The sequence below is a fragment of the Palaemon carinicauda genome, chromosome 1 (genome assembly GCF_036898095.1).
Source record: "Palaemon carinicauda isolate YSFRI2023 chromosome 1, ASM3689809v2, whole genome shotgun sequence".
Taxonomy (NCBI): domain Eukaryota; kingdom Metazoa; phylum Arthropoda; class Malacostraca; order Decapoda; family Palaemonidae; genus Palaemon; species Palaemon carinicauda.
The window spans coordinates 15,735,754-15,757,041 of NC_090725.1; the positions used below are offsets into that span (position 1 = coordinate 15,735,754).

General features: G+C 38.1%; 1 protein-coding gene across 2 annotated transcripts; it reads left to right on the forward strand.

The window, feature by feature from the left end:
• The first annotated feature begins 4,849 nt into the window (after positions 1–4,849).
• Positions 4,850–20,748, forward strand: LOC137647093 (protein glass-like). Of its 2 annotated transcripts, none has more exons than XM_068380321.1 (2): positions 4,850–5,029; positions 15,732–20,748. In XM_068380321.1, exon 2 carries the CDS (start codon positions 16,127–16,129, stop codon positions 18,419–18,421), a length of 2,295 nt encoding a protein of 764 aa, XP_068236422.1. In that variant the 5' UTR covers positions 4,850–5,029; positions 15,732–16,126; the 3' UTR covers positions 18,422–20,748. The 2 variants fall into 2 exon arrangements, with proteins under 2 accessions (XP_068236422.1, XP_068236431.1); XM_068380330.1 differs by lacking the exon at positions 4,850–5,029 and adding an exon at positions 5,437–5,611.
• Positions 20,749–21,288: the final 540 nt, after the last annotated feature.

Consider the following 21,288-nt stretch of genomic DNA (forward strand, 5'->3'; position numbering starts at 1 on the left):
CAATATGCCCAAGGGTTCCAACAGTGAAAAATACCCCGTGAGGAAATTAAATAAATAAACTGTATGAAGATCAACGAATAACGAATATAAAATATCTTGAGCTCAGTAATAACGTTGATATATGAAAACCATGAACAGAGACTTATGTCAGCTGTTCAATAAAACCGCATTTGCTGCAAGTTTGAACTTAGGAAGTTTCACAGATTCAACTGCGCGGTTAGGAAGATCATTCCACAATCTAGTAATAATAATAATAATGTTTATTGGACAAAAACATATTTACATACAAAATATTTACAAAAAAAGACTCGGTCCAAGCCCATGTGGAGCAGAGCTCTTCGGGCAATAATAATACAAATAAAATAAATAATACAAATAAAATAATATCATCAATTAAAAAAAGAAAATTATAAAAAGTAAATATTGATATAGATAAACTAAATGTACACATACATATACATAAGTACATACATATGCATACATATAGACATACATATACACACACATGTACATATACATACACATATACACAACTGGAATGAAACTTCTAGAATACTGTGTAGTATTGAGTCTTATCACGGAGAAGGCAAGACTGTTAGAATTAGCGTTTGTTGAATTTTATCATAGGCTTTTTTATTGCAACAGCGACCAAAGAATTTTCAGGAACAATTGGACGTTTTCTTATTAATAAGAAAAATCGATAAACGCCGAGTACTGAATAGAGTGAATTATCTATCTTAGGAGAAATCAATGACGCCTCTCTCCATTTATTCTGGTCACTAGAATAAAACAATATTACGCTCATAATAATAATAATAATAATAATAATAATAATAATAATAATAATAATAGTTATAATAATAATAATAATAATAATAATAATGATAATAATAATAATAATAATAATAATAATAATAATAATAATAATAATAATAATTGAAAAGGATTAATAATAATAAAAAAAACAATAATAGTAATAAAAAGTCCTTAAAACTGACACAATATCTCTATGTTACATTTGAATTGCTCAATAAAAGATTAAAATGTTTCAGACAATTAAAGTGCTTCGATATACAACTTGTTTCAGTCCAGTTGGGGGGCTATTCTTTATTTCATTTATTGCGACAATATATCGTAAACAGCTATTCGTCTCCGAAATGGACACAATAAAATTGTTGCTAGACTTTCCTTTTTAGATGACGACAAGATTATATAACTTTTTTTTTTTTTTTTTCAAAACTTAGTTTGTATCAATCATGAAACGAAGAGTAATGTATAGCAGAGAGTGTAACATTTTTAATGTTAATGGGATATTATTACAAAGTTTATCAGAAATACTTTCGACAATAAATGTTTTTTTTTTTTTTTTTTTTTGGCTTAGGTTATATCAATCATGAAACGAAGAGTAATGTATAGCAGAGAGTGTAACATTTTTAATGTTAATGGAATATTATTACAAAGCTTAGCAGAAATACTTTCGACAATAATTTTTTTTTTTTTTTTTTTTTTTTTTTTTTTTTGTGATAAGACGAGCTGTCCAGTACAAGATGACTACATACTAAACGCAACGCTAAGACATCTTACTTAAAAGAAAGTGATATTTTCAACTTGTGACTCTTCAGAGAAATACGCAATGCTAATTTTTCCCATTAAAATTCTACTTTAAATAAATCAAACTACTTATTACATCAAATTTGATGTTTTACTGTTTGGTTTTATTATGAAGCAGCATCTTGATGTAGCCTACACGCTTTTGAATGAAAAAAAAAATAAGTTAAACACGGAAGGAAATTAATATAAACGAAGAATATTTCAATATTCTCCCATTCTTATTTCGGCTTTAGATCAAAATTCCTTTTTTTATCTTCTGATACCAGGAGACCACGTGGACATCTCTTCCCATCACATTTTCTCCCTGTGATTCCTTTTAAAATTTCAAAACCCATTTTCACTGCAACCAATTATGCTTGGAAATTTCTCTCTCATTTTCCCGCATTTCCTCTCCGTCTGCTTTTACTTTATTTCGTCACTGCTTTCCGTATCCCATACCACCAACCCCCCGGGGATAGTATAAGTCTCCCTTACAGCATCCCCCATGGCCCTCCCTCTATTTCTCTAAACAATCCCCATTTCACATTTTCTTGAAGTCTCTCTCTCTCTCTCTCTCTCTCTCTCTCTCTCACACACACACACACACACACGACTCTTGTGTTTAAGTTTCCTGGGTTTTGTTTCGCAATCGACGGACGCTTTCCGATATGCATCGTGATTTTTATTTTTATTCCAGATATTTCCGACTTAACGCCACCCACCGTCTTAATTTTCTCTCTCTCTCTCTCTCTCTCTCTCTCTCTCTCTCTCTCTCTCTCAAGATAAACCACGTGTTTTACCAAAAACATATTAAAATGGATGTGTGTGGGTGCATGACTGTGGTCTCATGTTTAATTGGTAGATCCACGCATGCGCTTTGGTGGTGTCCCGCGTGTGTGATGCTTGACGTTTATTTTCTGAAGATATTATCAGTGATTGCGTGTTCCCTCTGCTTGTGGTGATGGGTTTATATCCTGCTGAAATATTTCCTTATATTTCGCCTGCCAAGTTACGTCATTTCATAGAATGATAATGATGGTAACATTCATAGAATGATAATAATGATAAGAATAATTCCTATCTTAGGAAATATAATTCTGGGAAACCAATTAAAAAGTAAATCTCTCTCTCTCTCTCTCTCTCTCTCTCTCTCTCTCTCTCAGTGTTTACTCCCCCGCTCGCTGGTCTGTGTATCTTCATGCCGACCCATTACTACTTACACACGACTCCTATGGTTTCCAGCAAGTTTCTGATCATTGAATTTGGAAGAAGTTTACAACCTTATTCCCGATAAACCAAGGTCGCCCTTGGCCCCGTTCAGTGATCTTTGTCCCTTTTAGCGGGAAATCGACGGAATACTCAGCAAATGCAGTTTTGATAGATCAATAAATTTTGGCCATATGGCCAGGGAGAGACTTTGTTATCCGGATTTATTTGCACCGCTTGAGGTGACATGAAGACACCTCCATCCTATGGGAATTGCAGCTTTTATATGGCCTCTAGTTTTACATAATTTTTTTTGTCTTTCTTCTCCTCGAAATTTCTAAAACCTGCTTTGAAACAGATAGTACAAAGTCAATATATCTGGATAGTGAAACTCCACAAATATTCATACTATTCACTGTTAACATATTTTAGATGGAAGTGCAATATATAACATATTCTTTTTTAAAATAAATTCCGGTTAGGAAATTTGAAATGAATATGACAGGTGTTTTCTTATGCCTATATAGAATGTAAACATTGTTCATCTTCTTGTGTCCTTTCCTTTATTCCTCATTTGCTCTGCTCGTCCCTTATTCGTCCTCCTTCATGTCGTTTTCCTCCTCTCTTATTTCTGCAGTTTCCTTTCTTCAGTACTGTTTTTTAGAATTAATATCTCTATCGTTATTTGCTCTTCCTCCACTATTTATTCTCCTGTTCTTCTCTCTTCGATTTATCTTCTGTCCGCCACCCCATTTCCGTCATTTGATTGTCCATCTTTTCATCGTAAACTGTTGGAATAAAGTCTCTTGAAAAGGTTATTTTTTTTTTTTTCATTTTCGGCTTTCATTCATTGTTCCCCTTTTTATATGCTATATACTCTTCTTTCATCCAGAATGCGCTCTCTCTCTCTCTCTCTCTCTCTCTCTCTCTCTCTCTCTCTCTCTCTCTCAAACGAAACTACGTTTCATATTCTTTCATTAATTCATTTCGTCTCATTCATAGTTATCCTCTCTTCGACTAAGAACCACTCACGTTACATTTTCTTTTAATTTTCCCTTTTCAGTCATTTATCATCCTTTCCTCTCCGTGCATATGTTTTCCTCGTCCAAGACGCTCTCTCTCTCTCTCTCTCTCTCTCTCTCTCTCTCTCTCTCTCGCCTCACAATTCAATACCTGAGGTTCAGAGTTTAATCTGCATAATTCCTCAACGAATTTGGGCTCCCCGCTTTTATTTCTTCCTTTCTTATTTCTCTTTCATTTCGTTCCCCTTCGAGCGACATTGTCCGTTTCTATTGTTCCTTACATTTTATTTCTCCCTTATTTTATTTCTTGTCTTTAATTTATTGCTCTCTCTCTCTCTCTCTCTCTCTCTCTCTCTCTCTCTCTCTCTATTTCACCTCGTTCGTCCCGTTTCACTTGTTTCATTTCTCGGACGAACCGCATAGGAATAGAATTTTCAAAGTCGATGCCCTGCCTCGTCGATAGAGATCTGAGTCGAAGCATACACATTTTTCGCCAGAACTGAAGTCTTTTGCTATCTACGTCATATGCATTCCATGACGTAGGTCGTATCGCAAGAAATTCTCAGATGTTTATTGGCAAAGTCTATGGTCCAACCCAATTCGAATCGCTCGCAAATTGATGAGTTGTGGCTAGATGCCAAATCTCTCCGCTGACTTCAAATCAATCAATCCGTCAATCGCAGGATCCACTGGTCATCATCATTCCCAAGAATGATCTATCCTTAAAAATGCACATCTCTAATATTCACTCATTTACATACAGCCGATTTCAAAACTTCCACAGACGGATGTTTATTCGATGAAATATTCAAGTAACTGGTATCCCACATCGACCTCCTCCACCTTCCCCCGTTCTCTCCCCTTGTCCTACTCCGGTCCCCCATCTCTCCCTCTCATCCCCCATCATTCTCATCCCCCCGCATCTCACCTCCAAGATCCTACCAACAGTCCCCGCCCACATCCCAGATCCTCCCCCAGCTCACCCCCCTTTTTCCTCTTTAGAAGAGAGGCTGAGTGACCAGTTCAAAGTTGAATCTCGTAGACGTAGTCGAGATTGTGGACTACGAAGAGGTTAGTGGTAAATATACGGCCAATGTGAGCGGTTGGCTGGAAACGCTGTGAGTGACTGACAATTGGAACTTAAAACGAGAAACTAAATCACTTTTAACAGGATAAAGCGAAGACCCTGCACGATTTTTCCCTGCCCATCGGTGAGTACATGGAAAGATCTTTCTCATTTTATGTGATTAGTTACGTTTTATATATAGATTTATACTTAACTTCAAATTACTCATTGTATTTTTGGAAATATTTGTATATTTGCGATGCTGTTGGATGTGTTCAGGATCTTGATTATGGTTCAATAAGTCGTTGGATATGCGGACTACCGGAATGAGCGTTTAAAACACTTTATTACTCAGTGTACCTTTGAAACTTTGTGTTCAGCGGGTCTTCGGTTTGTTTACGTTTCATGATTCTTACAGTTCATTGAAAGTTATACATTGTAATTTTTTAAGACATCGTTAAATATTCTGACCTTTGGGTTGTTTACTGTATGTAAGATTTAGGGGAGCGAATGTCAGTTTATTTATTCTTTTGCCGTCAAGTTTAAAACGCGTGTCGGTCTGAGAACGGAAAACGAACAAGAAAAGGAAAAGCGTGACTTAGTTTACCCGCCGAGGCCTACGCCCGAAATTTGTTTGCATCGGCGAGGCCAATGTCAAGCGCAAATGCTAAAGGATCTTGTTTAGCAGTGTTGGGAGTAACTTCCTTAATCACACATACCCGGAAAGGTGTGTTTCGTTCTCTTCCCTTTCACTTTGTTTGTAAATCGCGATTTGTTATTGAAAATTGTTTATGGTTTTCTCCCGCAGTTTCCATACCGATGTGCCATGCTGTTTGTTTTATAAGATCGAGGTTTTCTCAATACTTCAATTGAACGTTAAAATGTTGGTTGTGGTTAAAAAAAAAAAAAAACACCGTGTTTGTTCGTGTAGTTGTGCTGGTGGTAGGGAGTTGGTCAGGGTGTATAGGATGGCTCTATGTTGGGGGTGGGCGACCCTGAACCAGAGTAGCGCCTCCCCGCCTCATCCAATCACGGCTGGTATTCTCTCACTTCCTGTTTTATATTGTCCATTCCCTTCGCTTATTAATGCTCTTTCATTATGTTTGCGCTTTTTTCGGGCTTATTTTAAAAGTTTGGCTCGATTAAGGCGTTTTGTTCCAGGTTAAAAGTGATGGGAACGTTCGTTTTGTTTGTTCATAGTAGGCTCGCTTCCCGTTTTCGCATTTTTTTTTTATTTTGTGTTCCTGAAGCGAATTAGTTCACTTCCTGTTGTCTTGGGAGAAATTAGATTAAAATCAATCCTGACGAGATCATGCCTCCATTGGGCGCAGTGGCCATCAATATCAGCGGTAGGTGGATGTATAGTCAGTCGAGTGTGGCTGGAAGCTCTCTTGATTCGTAGACAGTTGTTGCTATTTCCTGCTAGCAATTGCCGAAGGTTGTATCGCAGGCCATTGTGCTACTGCTCTCAAACAGCAACCTTCCTCCTCTAACCTTTTTAACAGCCTTGTCAACAGATACACGCAACTCGCTCGAATCTCTTCGTGTATTTTTTTTTCAATCATTTTGAACACGAAAATGAAAAACTGAAGGGAAGTAAACTAGTTGCTGGGGTAGAGAGATCAATTTATTAGTGATATAGGTCGACCGGGAAGCTTTATATGGGTTCCTCTAGGAAGTAGAAGCGCCCTCCGTTCACTGCGTTAGCTTTTATCGTGTCTTCCTTATTTACGGTTGACTGTTCTGCAAGGTGGGGCTTTGATGCCACCTTTGATTTATTTGTATCAATCCGATGCCAAATTGTACCCTTTCTACAAATGACTGCTGTCAACAAACTTTGAACTGCATAGACACCTTTTTTTTTAAAAAGCTTTCTACATTTCACCTCACTATCATCCGAACAATCTCTCTCTCTCTCTCTCTCTCTCTCTCTCTCTCTCTCTCTCTCTCTCTCTCTCTCTCTCTCTCTCTCTCTCTGTTCGTAGTAAAAATTTGAATGGGTATTAGGAGTTTAGAAAAGAACTTCAACGACTTTTGAATCAAAATTTGGACGTTCATGAAATAAGTAAATATTTGAATATAGTAGGACTCTCTCTCTCTCTCTCTCTCTCTCTCTCTCTCTCTCTCTCTCTCTCTCTCTCTCTCTCTCTCTCTCTCTCTCTCTCAACGAACAATAATCTTGCCCTTTGGAAAACATGAAGATAAGGATCAGTGACGAGTAGCTTACGCATGTCTTGTCAAAGTTACGCCAAGTTAGCTTTTTGTTTGGACGCTTGATTATCTTGCAGTCATGAAACACTGCTGTACTGTAGGTTTTATAGTAAATGGTACCGATATCGCAGAATTTTATGCAATTATGTGCAATTTTATTATTGGTTGAAGTTTTCTTATCATTTTTTATTAATTTATTGAAAAGGATTTTTAGCAGTTATTATTGCTATTCGGTAGAGGATTCGACGAATGTTTCAAGGATTATTGTTTTTTATGGTAAATGTATACACGTGTGTATCTTTTGCATTAAAATAACTATTTTTAATAGCATTTCAGTAGTTGTAAACGTAAATTGGCCGTAATATAATTGCTCCTACAACTACATCCACCACTATAGCAATTATTATCAACGTTATCTTATTTACTTGCAGTTTTTATATTTTCCCTTTGGTATATCTATCTGTAAAGGCAATCGAAGTACAAACAGATCGAAAGACTGGAGCTTCTTGCAGATAAATGAAATCAGGACCCACCCAGCCGTACTCGAAGATTTTGAACGCATTTCGGTAGTATGCTACATTTGTTCCTAGAAATTTTGTATTCGAATCACATTTATTACGAAATACCTTCGTCATACGCATTCTCTTGTATGCATTACTACTACTCCCCGAGCATCGTGTGATAAGGGTTACTAACTTTAAGGGCTGCTTTTCTGGTCCTATGCTGCAAGGGAACCGTACTCTCTACAGGACCTTTCTTAGTTCATTTTATCGTATACATTCCAAGGCATTCAGCATTTCACATCGCATATTTCTCGTTTATAGTCAAATCCCCATTATCGAAGCACTTTCGAAAAAAAAAATAAATAAAAAAGTCTTAATTTTCCTATTGAAAGCCTTGTGATATCTTGAGTCTTCCAGGTGTCTATTGGGAGCCTAATGTATAGTCTTGGGCTGCATAGTTGAAAGCTCTAGAACCTACAATATATACTTCCTCTTGCCGATTGCACGTTCAGTTTCAGCCAGGAAAGCCAATGCAGAGGGGAAAGTAGAGCTTAGATCCCCTGAAAATTTCATCCTCTTGTTTCATTGTTGAAATTTGTCTGTTTTTGTCTTCTGGATGAATTTTTATCTCTACCGGGTGCACATAATTTCCAGCGTAGTGCCATTGATATTTTATTCGTTTAATTCACCACTTTCTAAGTGGTGTCGCGCTTTCTTTGAGGCAACATTCCATTAGACTTTCTCCACATGTACTCTACTTTAGCTGCTACATGCCCAGTGGCACCTTTCGTATCAGACCACTATCAGAATTTAGATATAATTGGGCCTTCTTTGCTTTCGACCGCGTGTGCTGGAACTATTTCCTCTTTCAATTTTTCCGTTGAAGCCGACACAATTGCTACAAGTATTTTGTATTGTAAAAATAAAACAGATAATGTTTAGATGGACGGCAATAAAATACATAAGCCCTGCCCTGAGTTTTGTGAACTAACGGTTTCTTCTCTTGAAAACAGGATACAATTGGGAATCTCCTAAACCTACTTTATGAAGATCATGTCAATTCGATTCTTTACGAATGGAAATATTAAATGATTTGTTTTGTCCTGAAACGATGTACCTGAAAAAAAAAAATTGACTAACGGCGAGTTAGATGCGTACTGTTCTAGTTTCGGGATCTTTCCTTTTTTATGTAAATCGTCCATTTGTGATTTTTCATCACTAATAGCATTTTATATTCTGAATTGCAATTAGACCACATATTCGTATTTATACATTTTTTATTTAGAAAAGGAATGATCTATTCCGATTATGGCATATATATACTGTATATATATATATATATATATATATATATATATATATATATATATATATATATATATATATATATATACTTTTTTGTTTTGTTTCTTTGTTGATGTCGGCTACCCCCCAAAATTGGGGGAAGTGCCTTTGGTATATGGATATGGATATATATATATATATATGTGTGTGTATATATATATATATATATATATATATATATATATGTATATATATATATATATATAGGTTTATATATATGTATGTATATATATGTATATTTATATATATATATATATATATATATATTATATATATATATATATATATACTGTGTATATATATATATATATATATATATATATATATATATATATATATATATATATACTGTGTATATATATATCCTATATATATACTGTATATATCCGTGTAAGTATTTGGTTTTCTACGAGTTACTGATGCATTCGCTTATGATCTCCCTTGTTTACCAAGATAAACTATCGTAATAATATTCCACTATTTCTAATAAAATTAAGGCGACCTCCTCCTTTGCGCGAAAATGGTGTTTATCCATCCTAAGAAAGGGCCATTGAAAGACTTCTCTTTTGTACAAATGATTTATGAATTCTTTTCTCCCATCGAAACGCAGTGCAATGTTGAATTTAATTTCGTCTTGTTTGATTTGTCGTTTCTTTCTCGTAACAATAAGATCTGGTGTTAATCGACCTTTATCTCTTATAGACGAAGGTTTACCTTATTTGGTCAAAATCGTTGGGCCACTTACCTTTGACCTTTAATGACGTTAGCAACTTTGAGAAACTTGGGCATATAGACACACCGGTCACTTGGATATTCCTGTCTGTTTGTATTAGATATCAATGATTGCCAGTACTATCAGGTTGAGTAAAGTTTTAATTAAGGTTTTGCTCTTTGTTGTTAAATTCTAGACAGTCAAAAACTCCTAAGGTCCTCTGGTTCAATTAAGGTTTATTGTGGTTTTAACAAGACGTTGATGACATCCCGAAAAAAAAAAAACAACGGAAGCTTTAAGTCAGCTCTTGTATTTTTTATAGATATGCTTGCTCTTCCTTTATTATTCATCATCGATGATATATCTGATCGTAATTTCTCGTGAGTTTTCATTAGATAAACAAAAGGTTTTTTAAACATTTGTGATAACGTGCTTTTAATACTCGTTTGTTTTTCATTATCTTTTTTTCCGTTCAAAACAGCTGATCGTTTAACAGAAGAGGGAGACTTATAGGAAACGCCGACTAATTGCTTCCACGTAGAAGTGTTAAACAATTGCGAGAACAGACAACAGGATACTTACTTACTTGTTTTGGGTTTAAATCCAAGCCTCCACTGAAGTCGAGTGAACTACTTCTCGGGCGGGTCCATATTAATCATCTAACGAAACATTTTCATTAAAACTTATACAATTCTTTGCTTGTAGTATCTTCCAAATCATATGATCTTGTGAAAAGTAATGTCTTTAGTTTCTTCTTAAATTCAATTGCTCCCTTTAGGTCCTTCATTTCAGTTGGCAGTTTATTATAATGTCTAGGTGTTGACGAGGTGTTGTCAGTTACTTAAGAAAGAACTTGGTGTTTTACTTATTTTACTTTAAGGGATGCTTTTCTGGTCCTCTCATACTGCTGTGTAACCCTTTTCTCTACAGGACCTTGCGTAATTTATTTCATCATTTGCATTCCAAGGTAATCAACATTTCTCATCGCACATTGCTCGTTTGTCAAATCCGTATCATGAAAGTACTTAGAAAACAAGGAGAGGCAGGACAATTTGTACGATCACGTTATTCACCTTTTTAATTTTTCCTACATTATCTGTCTAATGACGTGAGGTGGAGCAAATGTTAATATCGTGAACATTATTTGATTTAAACTTATTCCTATTTCGTGTATTATCTTTCAATCTTAGTAAAATTTAACTATTTATTCCATAAAGATATTTGGTTACGGCGGGCCGTTTTTCATCACATAGTAAGTATTCGTGGATGAAATAAAATTTAACTGAAATGTTTATTTTTTTATTAATTAGATATATATAAATGGCCTTACCTGACTTCTCATACGCCTGTTTTAGGTGGAAGATCGTTATTGATGACTTCATATGTTTAGGAACATGCGATACTTCCTGTATTTGTCACGAAGGTGTAAGATATCACCCTCGTTATATTTGACTCTTCAATTATAGTGTGCCTCTATAAGAGTATATCTTCGCGAGCATATTTCGCTTTCTAAACAAAAGCCATAACAACATTCTCCGACATTTTTATACTGCAACTCTTTGAGGATTTAGGATACTCTGTGAAGGGAAAGGCTCATTCATAACGAATCTTTCTCTCTCATGTCACGTAATGTTGAATTAGTATCCACGTGATTAAAATTTTCCCTCTCCTCACACTTACGCGTAGTGACCTTGGTAGCAGCAAGGCTTTACTTTTGGGGTTTTGTTCCGATATCGTTTTTGGCGAAAGAAGTAAAGGCTGTTCGCGAAATGGATCTTCGGTTGAGTAGGGGTATTGGGGTGGGGGTGGGGGGGGGGGGATTCAGGTACGGCAGGATGGAATGGGTGGGAGTATGACCTGAAGAGTGATTGGTCAGTCCATGGTCGTGTTTAATGGCCATCTGTCTAGAAGTTGATGGATTGTAGGGCCTTTTTTATTTTTAATTTGTTTCATTTTTTTCCTTCTCCGTCTCTTGACATGTAATTCGAGTTTGACTTTAATTATGTTTGCTTTTGCTTATTTTAATTTATTCATTTGTTTTCATACCGGATGAAGGTGAGCTTAGTTCTTTTGATCAAGTCAACTTCGATTGAGTAATGCGGTCCCCCCGATTAACGACCCCCTTGTAGATGAAAGCTTGGTCTCTTATCCTCTGTAGAAGAAAAAAAAACAATTTACAATAATCCTATCAACGGGAACTCGTTAAATTTATGTTCAGAATTCTAATTAAAACTTACGTCGGCTGCTTTGAAAGGCGGAACCAATTTCTATGGGTTGTTTTGAATGCCACTTAAGCAACACAAGTTATAAAAGACGGCGGTACAGTATAGAGTCGATAATTTATATCGAAGCTTTACGCCCTTAGTCTTTAGCATCTCCTTTTACCAAGTGTCTAATATCATTAGCTTCATATTAGCAGTCAGTTCCGGCTGTGTCAGAACTTAGATTATCTTGATTTTATTTTTATTCACTCTTTGAGAGAATGTCAGCAGATAACGAGGTTTGACTTTAGAGGGCACCAGGTCTTAATTCACGTGAATCTTTCTTTTATTTCTATTTTACGATTAACTTTCCAGGCCTTGGTGAAATTAATGTTTATTATGGATAAACTGGAATAATAGATCGGTCCATTCAGGAAGTAAAATATGAAGAAATTTATAATAGTAGGGACGAAATTAACATTGTTGATGCCATAAGGTGCCACAGAAAGAAAGAAAACGGGGAAACCACTCACTTGTTGAAAATTGGAAAGATAACGTTGGAAAAGCCATAGGACGCTGCATCAGTACAGTAGTTGATCCTTTCCCACGGACTTTTAAGGAGTCTGATCCTGAGAATCTCTCACACAGTTGTCAACCGGGTTTATGGTGTGAGTCGAATGGCATATATTGTTTTCAACCAATTGTAGGAAAAGCTATAAAAATGGCTTCTTCCTGGGCCTGTTACAGAGATGGGCTATCTTTATTTTTGCCGCCTTGGCTTTATGACTGCTGCTGCTGCTGCTGCCAGGAGCTACAACTGTCGGGGCAAGGATATGGAGCTATTTAGTCGTTCCCTTGCAAGGCAAAGGCCATGGGAAGGATGAGGAAGGATGGCCGGTTGGTTAGTTTCTTTTTTGGAGAAGATTATTAATCTTCTCTCATACAAGTGATTCTTTCGGTCTTATATTCATCCAAGTAATAAAGAGCAGTCTTCGATGAGGAGACAAAACCATACATGTATCATTTTAAGGCCATGATCCATTTTACATTGTGATGATTATATGATCATTACATAAGGTAACCGTTAATCATTTCACCGTTATTCGTTTATGTAATATTACAATAGCGGCAGGGGTAACATCTTGGGTGGGTGGGTGGGGAGGGGGGGGGGGGGGTAAGTTAGTCGCTAGTTGGCCGCTGGATTCCTGGAAATCTTCCGTTTAAGAAAAGTCAATCTTTGTTCCAGTTCTGTCCTTCAACCTCGGGAGACTTTACGAGAAGAATTGTTCACAAAATTCTCGATAGATTTTAGGAGAAATCGGTTGGCAAAATATTTATTGTGCGTTAAAATTAAGTTATCGAAATAGGAATCCAGGTGATTAAGGAATACCCATTATAAATTATTCCCGCTTGAGTTAGTACTGAAAATTCCATCTTTTGTCCGGCCTGGATGTCCAACCTAATAAATACATTTTAAGACGAGCTCCAAGTTACAAAATGCTGGGTATAGGTTGTTATTTATTTTCTCGCCAAGTGGACAAGCCATTTTAGGCTTTCTGCGGATCGGCTGGAAAGGTTATATGGAGTGATCGATGCATCTCGAGCCACCTTCTGCCAATAACAGGGCGATGTTGCCATATTTCACCTTAACGTTCCGAGCTTCAACCGAGAGAGAGAGAGAGAGAGAGAGAGAGAGAGAGAGAGAGAGAGAGAGAGAGAGAGAGAAGGGGGGGGGGGGGGGCTTCTTCGCGACCACAGCGCGCGGAAATGCCTTGGCCCTCCTAAACCCTAATTTGTAATTTTGCTGAGTATTAAGTCGAGATGTTTTTTTTTTATATACTTAATAGGTTTTGTTTATGGAGACGTTATTATAATGGGGCTTTACTTACTGGCAAGAAAAAAAGAGGGAAATTTTGAAACAAAATTTTTTAGGCTGGTCTTGAGGTCTAGTTTCCAGTTAGGCTTTTCTTATGACGGAGGCGAATCTTGAATTTTAATGTAAAACTGAAGCTCTTATTTTTGTCATAAATGCATGATAGTATAGTATTTACGTTGTTGAATCAGACCAGACACTGTTTTTAATGCAAGACTTTGCGGCATTGACTGTTGGTATATATAGCTTACCTGGCTAGCTTGCGACACATGGCAACGAGATCATGAGCCGGGACCACGTGACTCGATTCAGAGGCTTTGAGAAATTTCTAAGTGGATATTAATTTTGAACACTATCTGTTTTCCTTTCCGCCTCATTATTATTATTATTATTATTATTATTATTCAAGCTACAACCCTAGTTTTAAAAGCAAGATGCTATAAGCCAAGGGGCTCCAACAGGGAAAAATAGCCCAGTGAGGAAAGGAAATAAGGAAATAAATAAATGAAGAGAACAAATTAACAATAAATCATTCTAAAATAAGTAACAGCGTCAAAACAGACATGTCATATATAAACTATTAACAACATCAAAATCAAATATGTCATAATAGAAGAAAAAGGGTGACGAGAATTTGGTAATCTTGTGGCAATTTACTTTGTAGCAACTAATTTGATGCGGTCGTGCATTTCGTTAATTGCTGCCTGTTCTGGTGTGAAGAAAATACGACCGCTTTAGTGAAAGAAAATATATCAATATGCGAAAGGTAAAAAAACAAGGAATCCAATTAAGGAGTTGCCTGGAAGTCTACCTTTGCGCTCAACTATTAGAATTCCAGTTAACATCTGGAAAGATATTGTGACGTCATTGTTTTCGAATAATTAAAGGCTATATTAAAATTCAGAGAATTGCAGCATTTTCCGATACTTCCTAAGTCTCCGGGAAATCAGCTGTTGTTCGATGATGGAAAATACAGTAATTAGAATAAAGGAAACTCATATAAAGGAGGTCCTTGGGCAGCTGACGATAATTAAGAAAATATGCATGAATTGACGAAGCTGTACCAACCGTGTGTCACACGATCGTACATAATTCATTTTGTATATATTATGCTTGTATCTTCGCTCTTCCCTCGCACTAAAAAGAACCAGAATAAACATGTCTGCGTTTCGTCTCTGTAACATTGTCTGTCTTGTGAACATGAAAATTCCTGTTGCCTTGATAATAAATTCCCGTGCCAACAACAAGTGTTGGCTTTAATACCCCAACAACAACATAATAAATTAACTCAGTTGCTCCCATACTGCCTTTAAGTTCACAACCTTCTCTCGGCCGTCACAAAGCTTAGAAATCAGATTTGTTTACTGGCTTTAACTTTTTACTGGGGTATTTTGGGGATTCTGAAACAGCTCAAGAAATTCGTTGTTGACTTGAAATTAAAAGGAAACCGTAACGCACTTTTCCTTCTGTGAAATATTCAGTGGGCGATCATCTATTTAGCGTTTATGTGTGAAATAAACTTTATCTACAATGTGCATGCGACTCGCATGAATTTATAAATGTTCCTTTTTTACACAAATGTCTAATTAGCCCATTTTTTTATTTTACATACCAGCAAAATGCATGACACATTATGGTTAATGATAGTTTTAAACAACCTTTTAATGTTTTTTTTTTATTATCATGATCTTGAGAATTTTAAAGCATTGCATGATCTTTTAGATACTTTTTATTTTGTTCATCAGATGTATTATGTTCATAAAATATCATTATAGTTATATATTGTATTTTGTCGAAATTTTAGTTGAAAACTTTTTAGTTTAAATTTGTTTTATTCATATGTAAAATTATTTCTCAATTTATGATTATGCCGATTTCTTAAGAGTAAATGAAATAGAACTGAGTTAGTCACGATGTTCATTATCATCATTGTTGTCATTTTTTCCTTTAGGTTAAAGTTGAGTTGTTGATGTAGCAAGTGACGGTGTATCTGTGTCTTACAGGTCAGGTTGGCCTTGGAGAAGGAGAAGGAGGAGAGGGAAGAGGGAGAGAACCCCAACTCCCTTCGCCATCACCACCACCTCCACTACCACCATCACTACTACCGACTGCCGCCGTCAGCTTAGGCCGACCCAACAGAAAACGGCTGAGTGTGTGTGCACGGTCCCGTGGCTGTCGTCGGAGCCCGCCAAAACGGAGCAAGCAGCCGTAGAGATAGCACGCGTCTCGCACGACGCTGCCGTGAGGAGGAGGTGCTGCTCCTCCACCTTCGACTTTTCCTCGCCCACCCCCGTGTCTCTCATAATTTTTCGCCACGTGCTGCCCCCGTCAGGACCTCAGTGATGATCGGGCCAGGAGTGGTGCATGGCCCTACCTCCCCAGAGGGATGTAGCTAGCCATGGCGAGTGGCTTGCACCACTGCAAGGGCTGCGACTTATACTTCGATAGCTCGCGGTCCCTCGAAGTTCATGTTCAATATCATAAGGAAAATCTTCTAAATATGTGGATGGGTGACGAAGAACGCGGGCGGGAGGGTGCAGGTGCCCCTGCTGCATCACCAGTGCAAGGGGATCTTATGTCTTTAGGGGTATCGAGTAGTGAAAGTGGATTAGTTAGTAACAGTAATGTGCCAAGTGTGAATTCGAGTTCTTTTACAGTTCCATCTCCAATGCAATACGAGTACAAGATGTCACCCGGGCTTCAGTCCCCGCAGATGAGTGTGGTGCCACAGGGCCCTCCCTCGGGTCACTCCCTCTCTGTGGGATTCTCCCAGCCATCCCCTGGGGGATTTTATCAAGACTATGGTCAGCATCAACCACCTCAACCATCACCTCAGTTCGGTGGTTATCAACCAAACACCTTCATGAATGGAGGCTTTGACGATGCATATTTCAACAGAGGAGCCACCACGAGATTTCATCCCTACATGGGACGGTCACCTGTACCCACACCTTCGCCAGGTAACTCCCACACCGACATTAAAGAAGAGATGCCTTCAGCTGACACACCAGAGATCTTGGACTTAGATTCCCAGAAAGTGTTGGGCAGTACTGGCGTCCAGCAACAGCAATCCCAGCAGCAACCTCAGCAACAGGGTGGTCCCCTTCCCCCAATGTGGAGGCCACACGAACAGTTCCCTAACCCAAGTGGCATGGGCCCATCTCTAGGGGGTCTTCCATCTATGCAACCGTCAGGGTTTTCTCCTGTCCTTCAGCCTTCGCCACAGCATCTTCCAAGTCTTGCAGGGCCCTCTTCCTTCCACTCGAGTGGAGCTACGGGCATGGGTGGTTATCATCCGCAGGGCTTCACGACTACCCCTCAGGCCATGAGTAGCCCTGGCAGCATGTTTGGCGGCACTCCGACGCCTTCTCCCAGAGAGTCTACGACGGCCCCACCTTCTGAATTCGCATCTAATGTCAAGCGGCCGAAAAGTTTCAAGTGCGAAGATTGTAACAAGTGGTTTACCAGTCATGGCCACTTGAAGAGGCATTACAACACAACCCTACACAAGAATATGACTAAACTCAACGGCAACAACACCGCAAGATCGACTCCAGACCCAACTAGACCTCCAATTTTATCACCAGGTGCCAAAAGTATCGGAGAGGCTTCAAATATCTCCAGTCAGGACGAAGAGTCTAATCTTTCCGCAGCAGATGCCCTGGATACCCCACCTCCCCCAACGGCATTGCAACAGCCCCCTCCAGCTTACAATCCGCCTCCCACCTCCTTGTCAGGATATCAGCCCCCAGGAGTGCCAGGTCCTTCCCAAGCAATACATGCAAACGCACAGTATTCACAGACACATTATCTAGGGGAGCAGCCTCTAACAGCCCCAACATTATATCATGGCCATTTTAGCACAAATCCTACAAGTTTTGGGAATCAGCCCCCCGTAACTATGGGGGGCGGACCCCCTTTTTACCCGGGAAGTGGCAGCAATAATTTCGGTGGTTATCATCCTCAGGGGGGCCACCAGGGCCCGGGGTTTCATTCCGTGAATGATTTCCCCGGGCAACCCCTTGATGCTTTCAGCACCAGTTCTGTGACCCCTTCACGTTCTCCTGAACCAGCAGGAGGAGATACAGGATCAGAAGCTTCCATGGATTCAAGCGAATCGGGTGGAACCAGCGGCAGCGGCGTTGGGTCCGAGGGCTCCTTCAGATGTCACGATTGTGGAAAACTATTCAACCGCATGTGCTACTTGACCCAGCATCGCACCACTTACCACGAGGGAGAAAAGCCCTTTAAATGCAGCACCTGTGGGAAACGTTTCCCCGACGAGATCTCCTTCAGCGACCACCAGAGCAAGCACGCCGGGGAGAAGCCTTACAAGTGCGAAGTTTGCCCCAAGCAGTTCAACCACAAGACCGACTTGCGTCGCCACATGTGCCTACATACGGGAGAGAAGCCGTTTTCCTGCGAGCAGTGTGGCAAAGGTTTCATTCGAAAAGATCACATGCTCAAACACTTCCAAACTCATCGTAAAAAGGCAATGGCTGCTGCTGCTTCTGCTGCCCCTCCTTCGCACACGCAATCTGGGCCTCCCATGGGACACGGCCCTACTGGCTTCCCAGGCCATCTTCCTCCACACCGGCCAGGTGTGCCAGTGGGAGCAATGGCACATCCAGGGCATGGGCCTCCGGGTCATCCAGGTCACCCTCCACACGTTGTCGCAGCACCTGTTTACTGATGATGGCCCAGGTGTGGCCCCGGAGTGGGTAGTGTGGCCCCCCGTGGGTAACAGTAGCCGGGCCCCACCACACATGGCCGTCTTCCCCGCCGGTGGAGAGTTCCTGTGGCCGCCGTCACGACGCCCTAAAACTACCTCACGCGGCACTTGACGCCGCCCTGTGATACCGCGCCAACATTCCTTGCGGCCGCCCCTGTGTGCCATACAATAGGAACATTCAATAAAACTAAAACAAATCCTCTCTCGTAAGTGTATGCATCTGTGTGTGACCCCATGGCCCGGCGTGGTGCCTCGCGTATTAACCCCGTGCCTGAGGCCTCGAATACCTCGCAATGTGTCCTCACCTTGAAACACACCCGCTCTCAGAGGCTCAACACAAAAAGAAACAAAAATTAATAAAAAAAAAATAAACTCAAAAGAGGAAAAGAAAAGGAAATGGTACAAGCTGCAATTTCATAAGTGAAAACACGAGACATTTAAAAGACAAAGTTGAAATAAGCAGCAGTGTTTTGTCGCCATATTAGCTATTTTCTTTTTTGAACCGAAACACCCACCTGAACCTTAAATGAAGAATAGAGAAATTCATCATCATCATAAACACTGCTAATGATAGAACTGTTTTTAACCATCTCTTCATCTTTTTCTATTAGTGTCATTCTGCCTTAAACATTCTATGACTAATGATATGCAACATTCTGCTTGAATACAAAGGTTATGTATTTTATTTTGACAGAAATTGTGTTGTATGTTTCACAAAACTCATTGTACTACTTAGAATCTCATGGTGTACATATACAGGTTATAAGTTTCTATTTTTAGGTTTTGTTTGTTCTAAGATGCTATTTTTTCTATTTCGTATTTGTAATGTTCCTATTAACATTACTATTGTATAGCAAGGTTCGCCCATTGTTATTTTATATGCTGATATTAACTCATTTTAAGGATTCAAAGGTCCCGAAGTCCTAATTAATTTCTCTCTGATGTTTAATACATAATGCAAATGTTTGCATCATTTTCAGATTCCATATCATTTCAATTTTACCAGAAAGAATTTTAACCCATTTTATAATGATCAGTTTTTTCACCAACAGTAACGGTGTTAGTGTTTGTCATATTCTCAATCATCATTTTTACTGCTGTTATTGTTAAAGTTCCGTTGTATTCTACTTTGATCCTTATTTTTGCAAACAAACGTTCTTTGAATGTTGAAAGACTCTAATGCATTATTTGAACATGATCATCTTTCACAGACATTGTTATGTTGTTCATGATTTTTCGGAAACTCCCCTCCCCTAAACTGTGCCTATGATAGCCCCTCTTTGGATCCCACCATTGCCTGTCGATACACCCAGACATCTTTTCGCTAAGACAGTGATTTAATTGAAGTGAAAAGAGACAGTTGGGAACATTAAATTGTTTTGAGAACTATAAAGGAAAACAAAATGTTTATTGACATTCGCAGTGAAGTAACAAGTGAAAACCGTGATAATTAATAGGGTAGATGGTGGTGATATTGAGCGACTCGTTTTCTACTGTAAATTTGTGGTAAAAAGAAGACATTGATGAATTCTTAGATTTCGTAGAAAACACAAAAGGAAAGATAGAGAAAAGCTGGAACACACAATACCTCATAATTCTCGGTATACCTCAGCATGTGTCAAAAATTATGCACCGAAACCTCATACAGGGTTTATTGTTTTATGCAATTGATGATATGCTATTTTGGGGTTGTGAGAGAGAAAGTGATTCATGTATGTTATTAATTACCAATTATAAAGATGTTCAATGCGTTTTGTGTCTGGACATTCAGACAGGCAGACCAGATTAGTTTATTCCTATTTTTTTTTTTTTTGGTTGTATGTTAATTAGGACTTAATTATGAATATTTTTGTCAATTGAACTTTGAAATGCATTTCTTTGCAGGCATCACTGATTGTAATTATCATGTTTTACAAGTATTTTATTACATTTTGCATTTCACTTGGTTTGCAGCAAATGCCAGGTGATTGATTATCTGGTTTTATTTTTCAACTTGTCGTGTCAAAGTCAGCCTTATAGATATGATGCAAAAGGTTTAGAATGACCTTTACCTAAAAGACACATTGTAACCTTGAAAACTTTTTTTTATTTTAAGGTTGTATTATAAAGTTTTTGTTTTTTCTTTTAGTTGCTTTTTTAATGGATAAAGTGAGAAGACTTTGTAATATCATTTTATCAGTAATATTACTATAAATGAAAAAAACAAATTTTAGACATTAGTGATACTCAGATTAGAACTTTTATGTCATCGATTTAGATTCTTTTTAAAAATAAAGAATAGTTTTTGCGAGGGACTTTAACTCTGCCTTTCTTTCTTTGTTTTACTCTTTAAGGATGATCAATATCATTTTGGGCTATGGCCGTTCTGTCACAATGGAGAATAGTATGGAAGATTTTAATTCTAAATGGCATTGATTTATTTTTTTTATGGAAACTATTAAAGTATTTGGAGAGCTGATCTTTTAAAAGTAAAAAGAAAAATAATTGTGGTCCCATAAGGATATTGGGAAAGTCACGTATTGCTATGAGTTGATTATCTTTCAAAGGGTTTGAGTATTTTTGATAAGGAAAGTTTCCAAGAGGGCTGCAGAATGAAAATTGCTATTTTATATGACAATGTAAATAAAATCATTAAGTTTTAAATGTGCATTATTGGAATACTGATACATCTTTAGTGGTGCATTTTGGATGTGTCAATCAAGGGGATTTTGCCTTTCAACTCTGTTGAAATATTCACACCTTTGAAATAACCAAAGTTCATTGAAGCAAGCCGGTATCTAGAAGTAATTCAATTTTAATTTTTGAATTAATTGCTTTGTGAACAGCTT

Excerpts from the sequence above, each read along its gene's own strand:
- LOC137647093 (XM_068380321.1), top strand. The coding sequence starts at position 16,127 with ATGGCGAGTGGCTTGCACCACTGCAAGGGCTGCGACTTATACTTCGAT.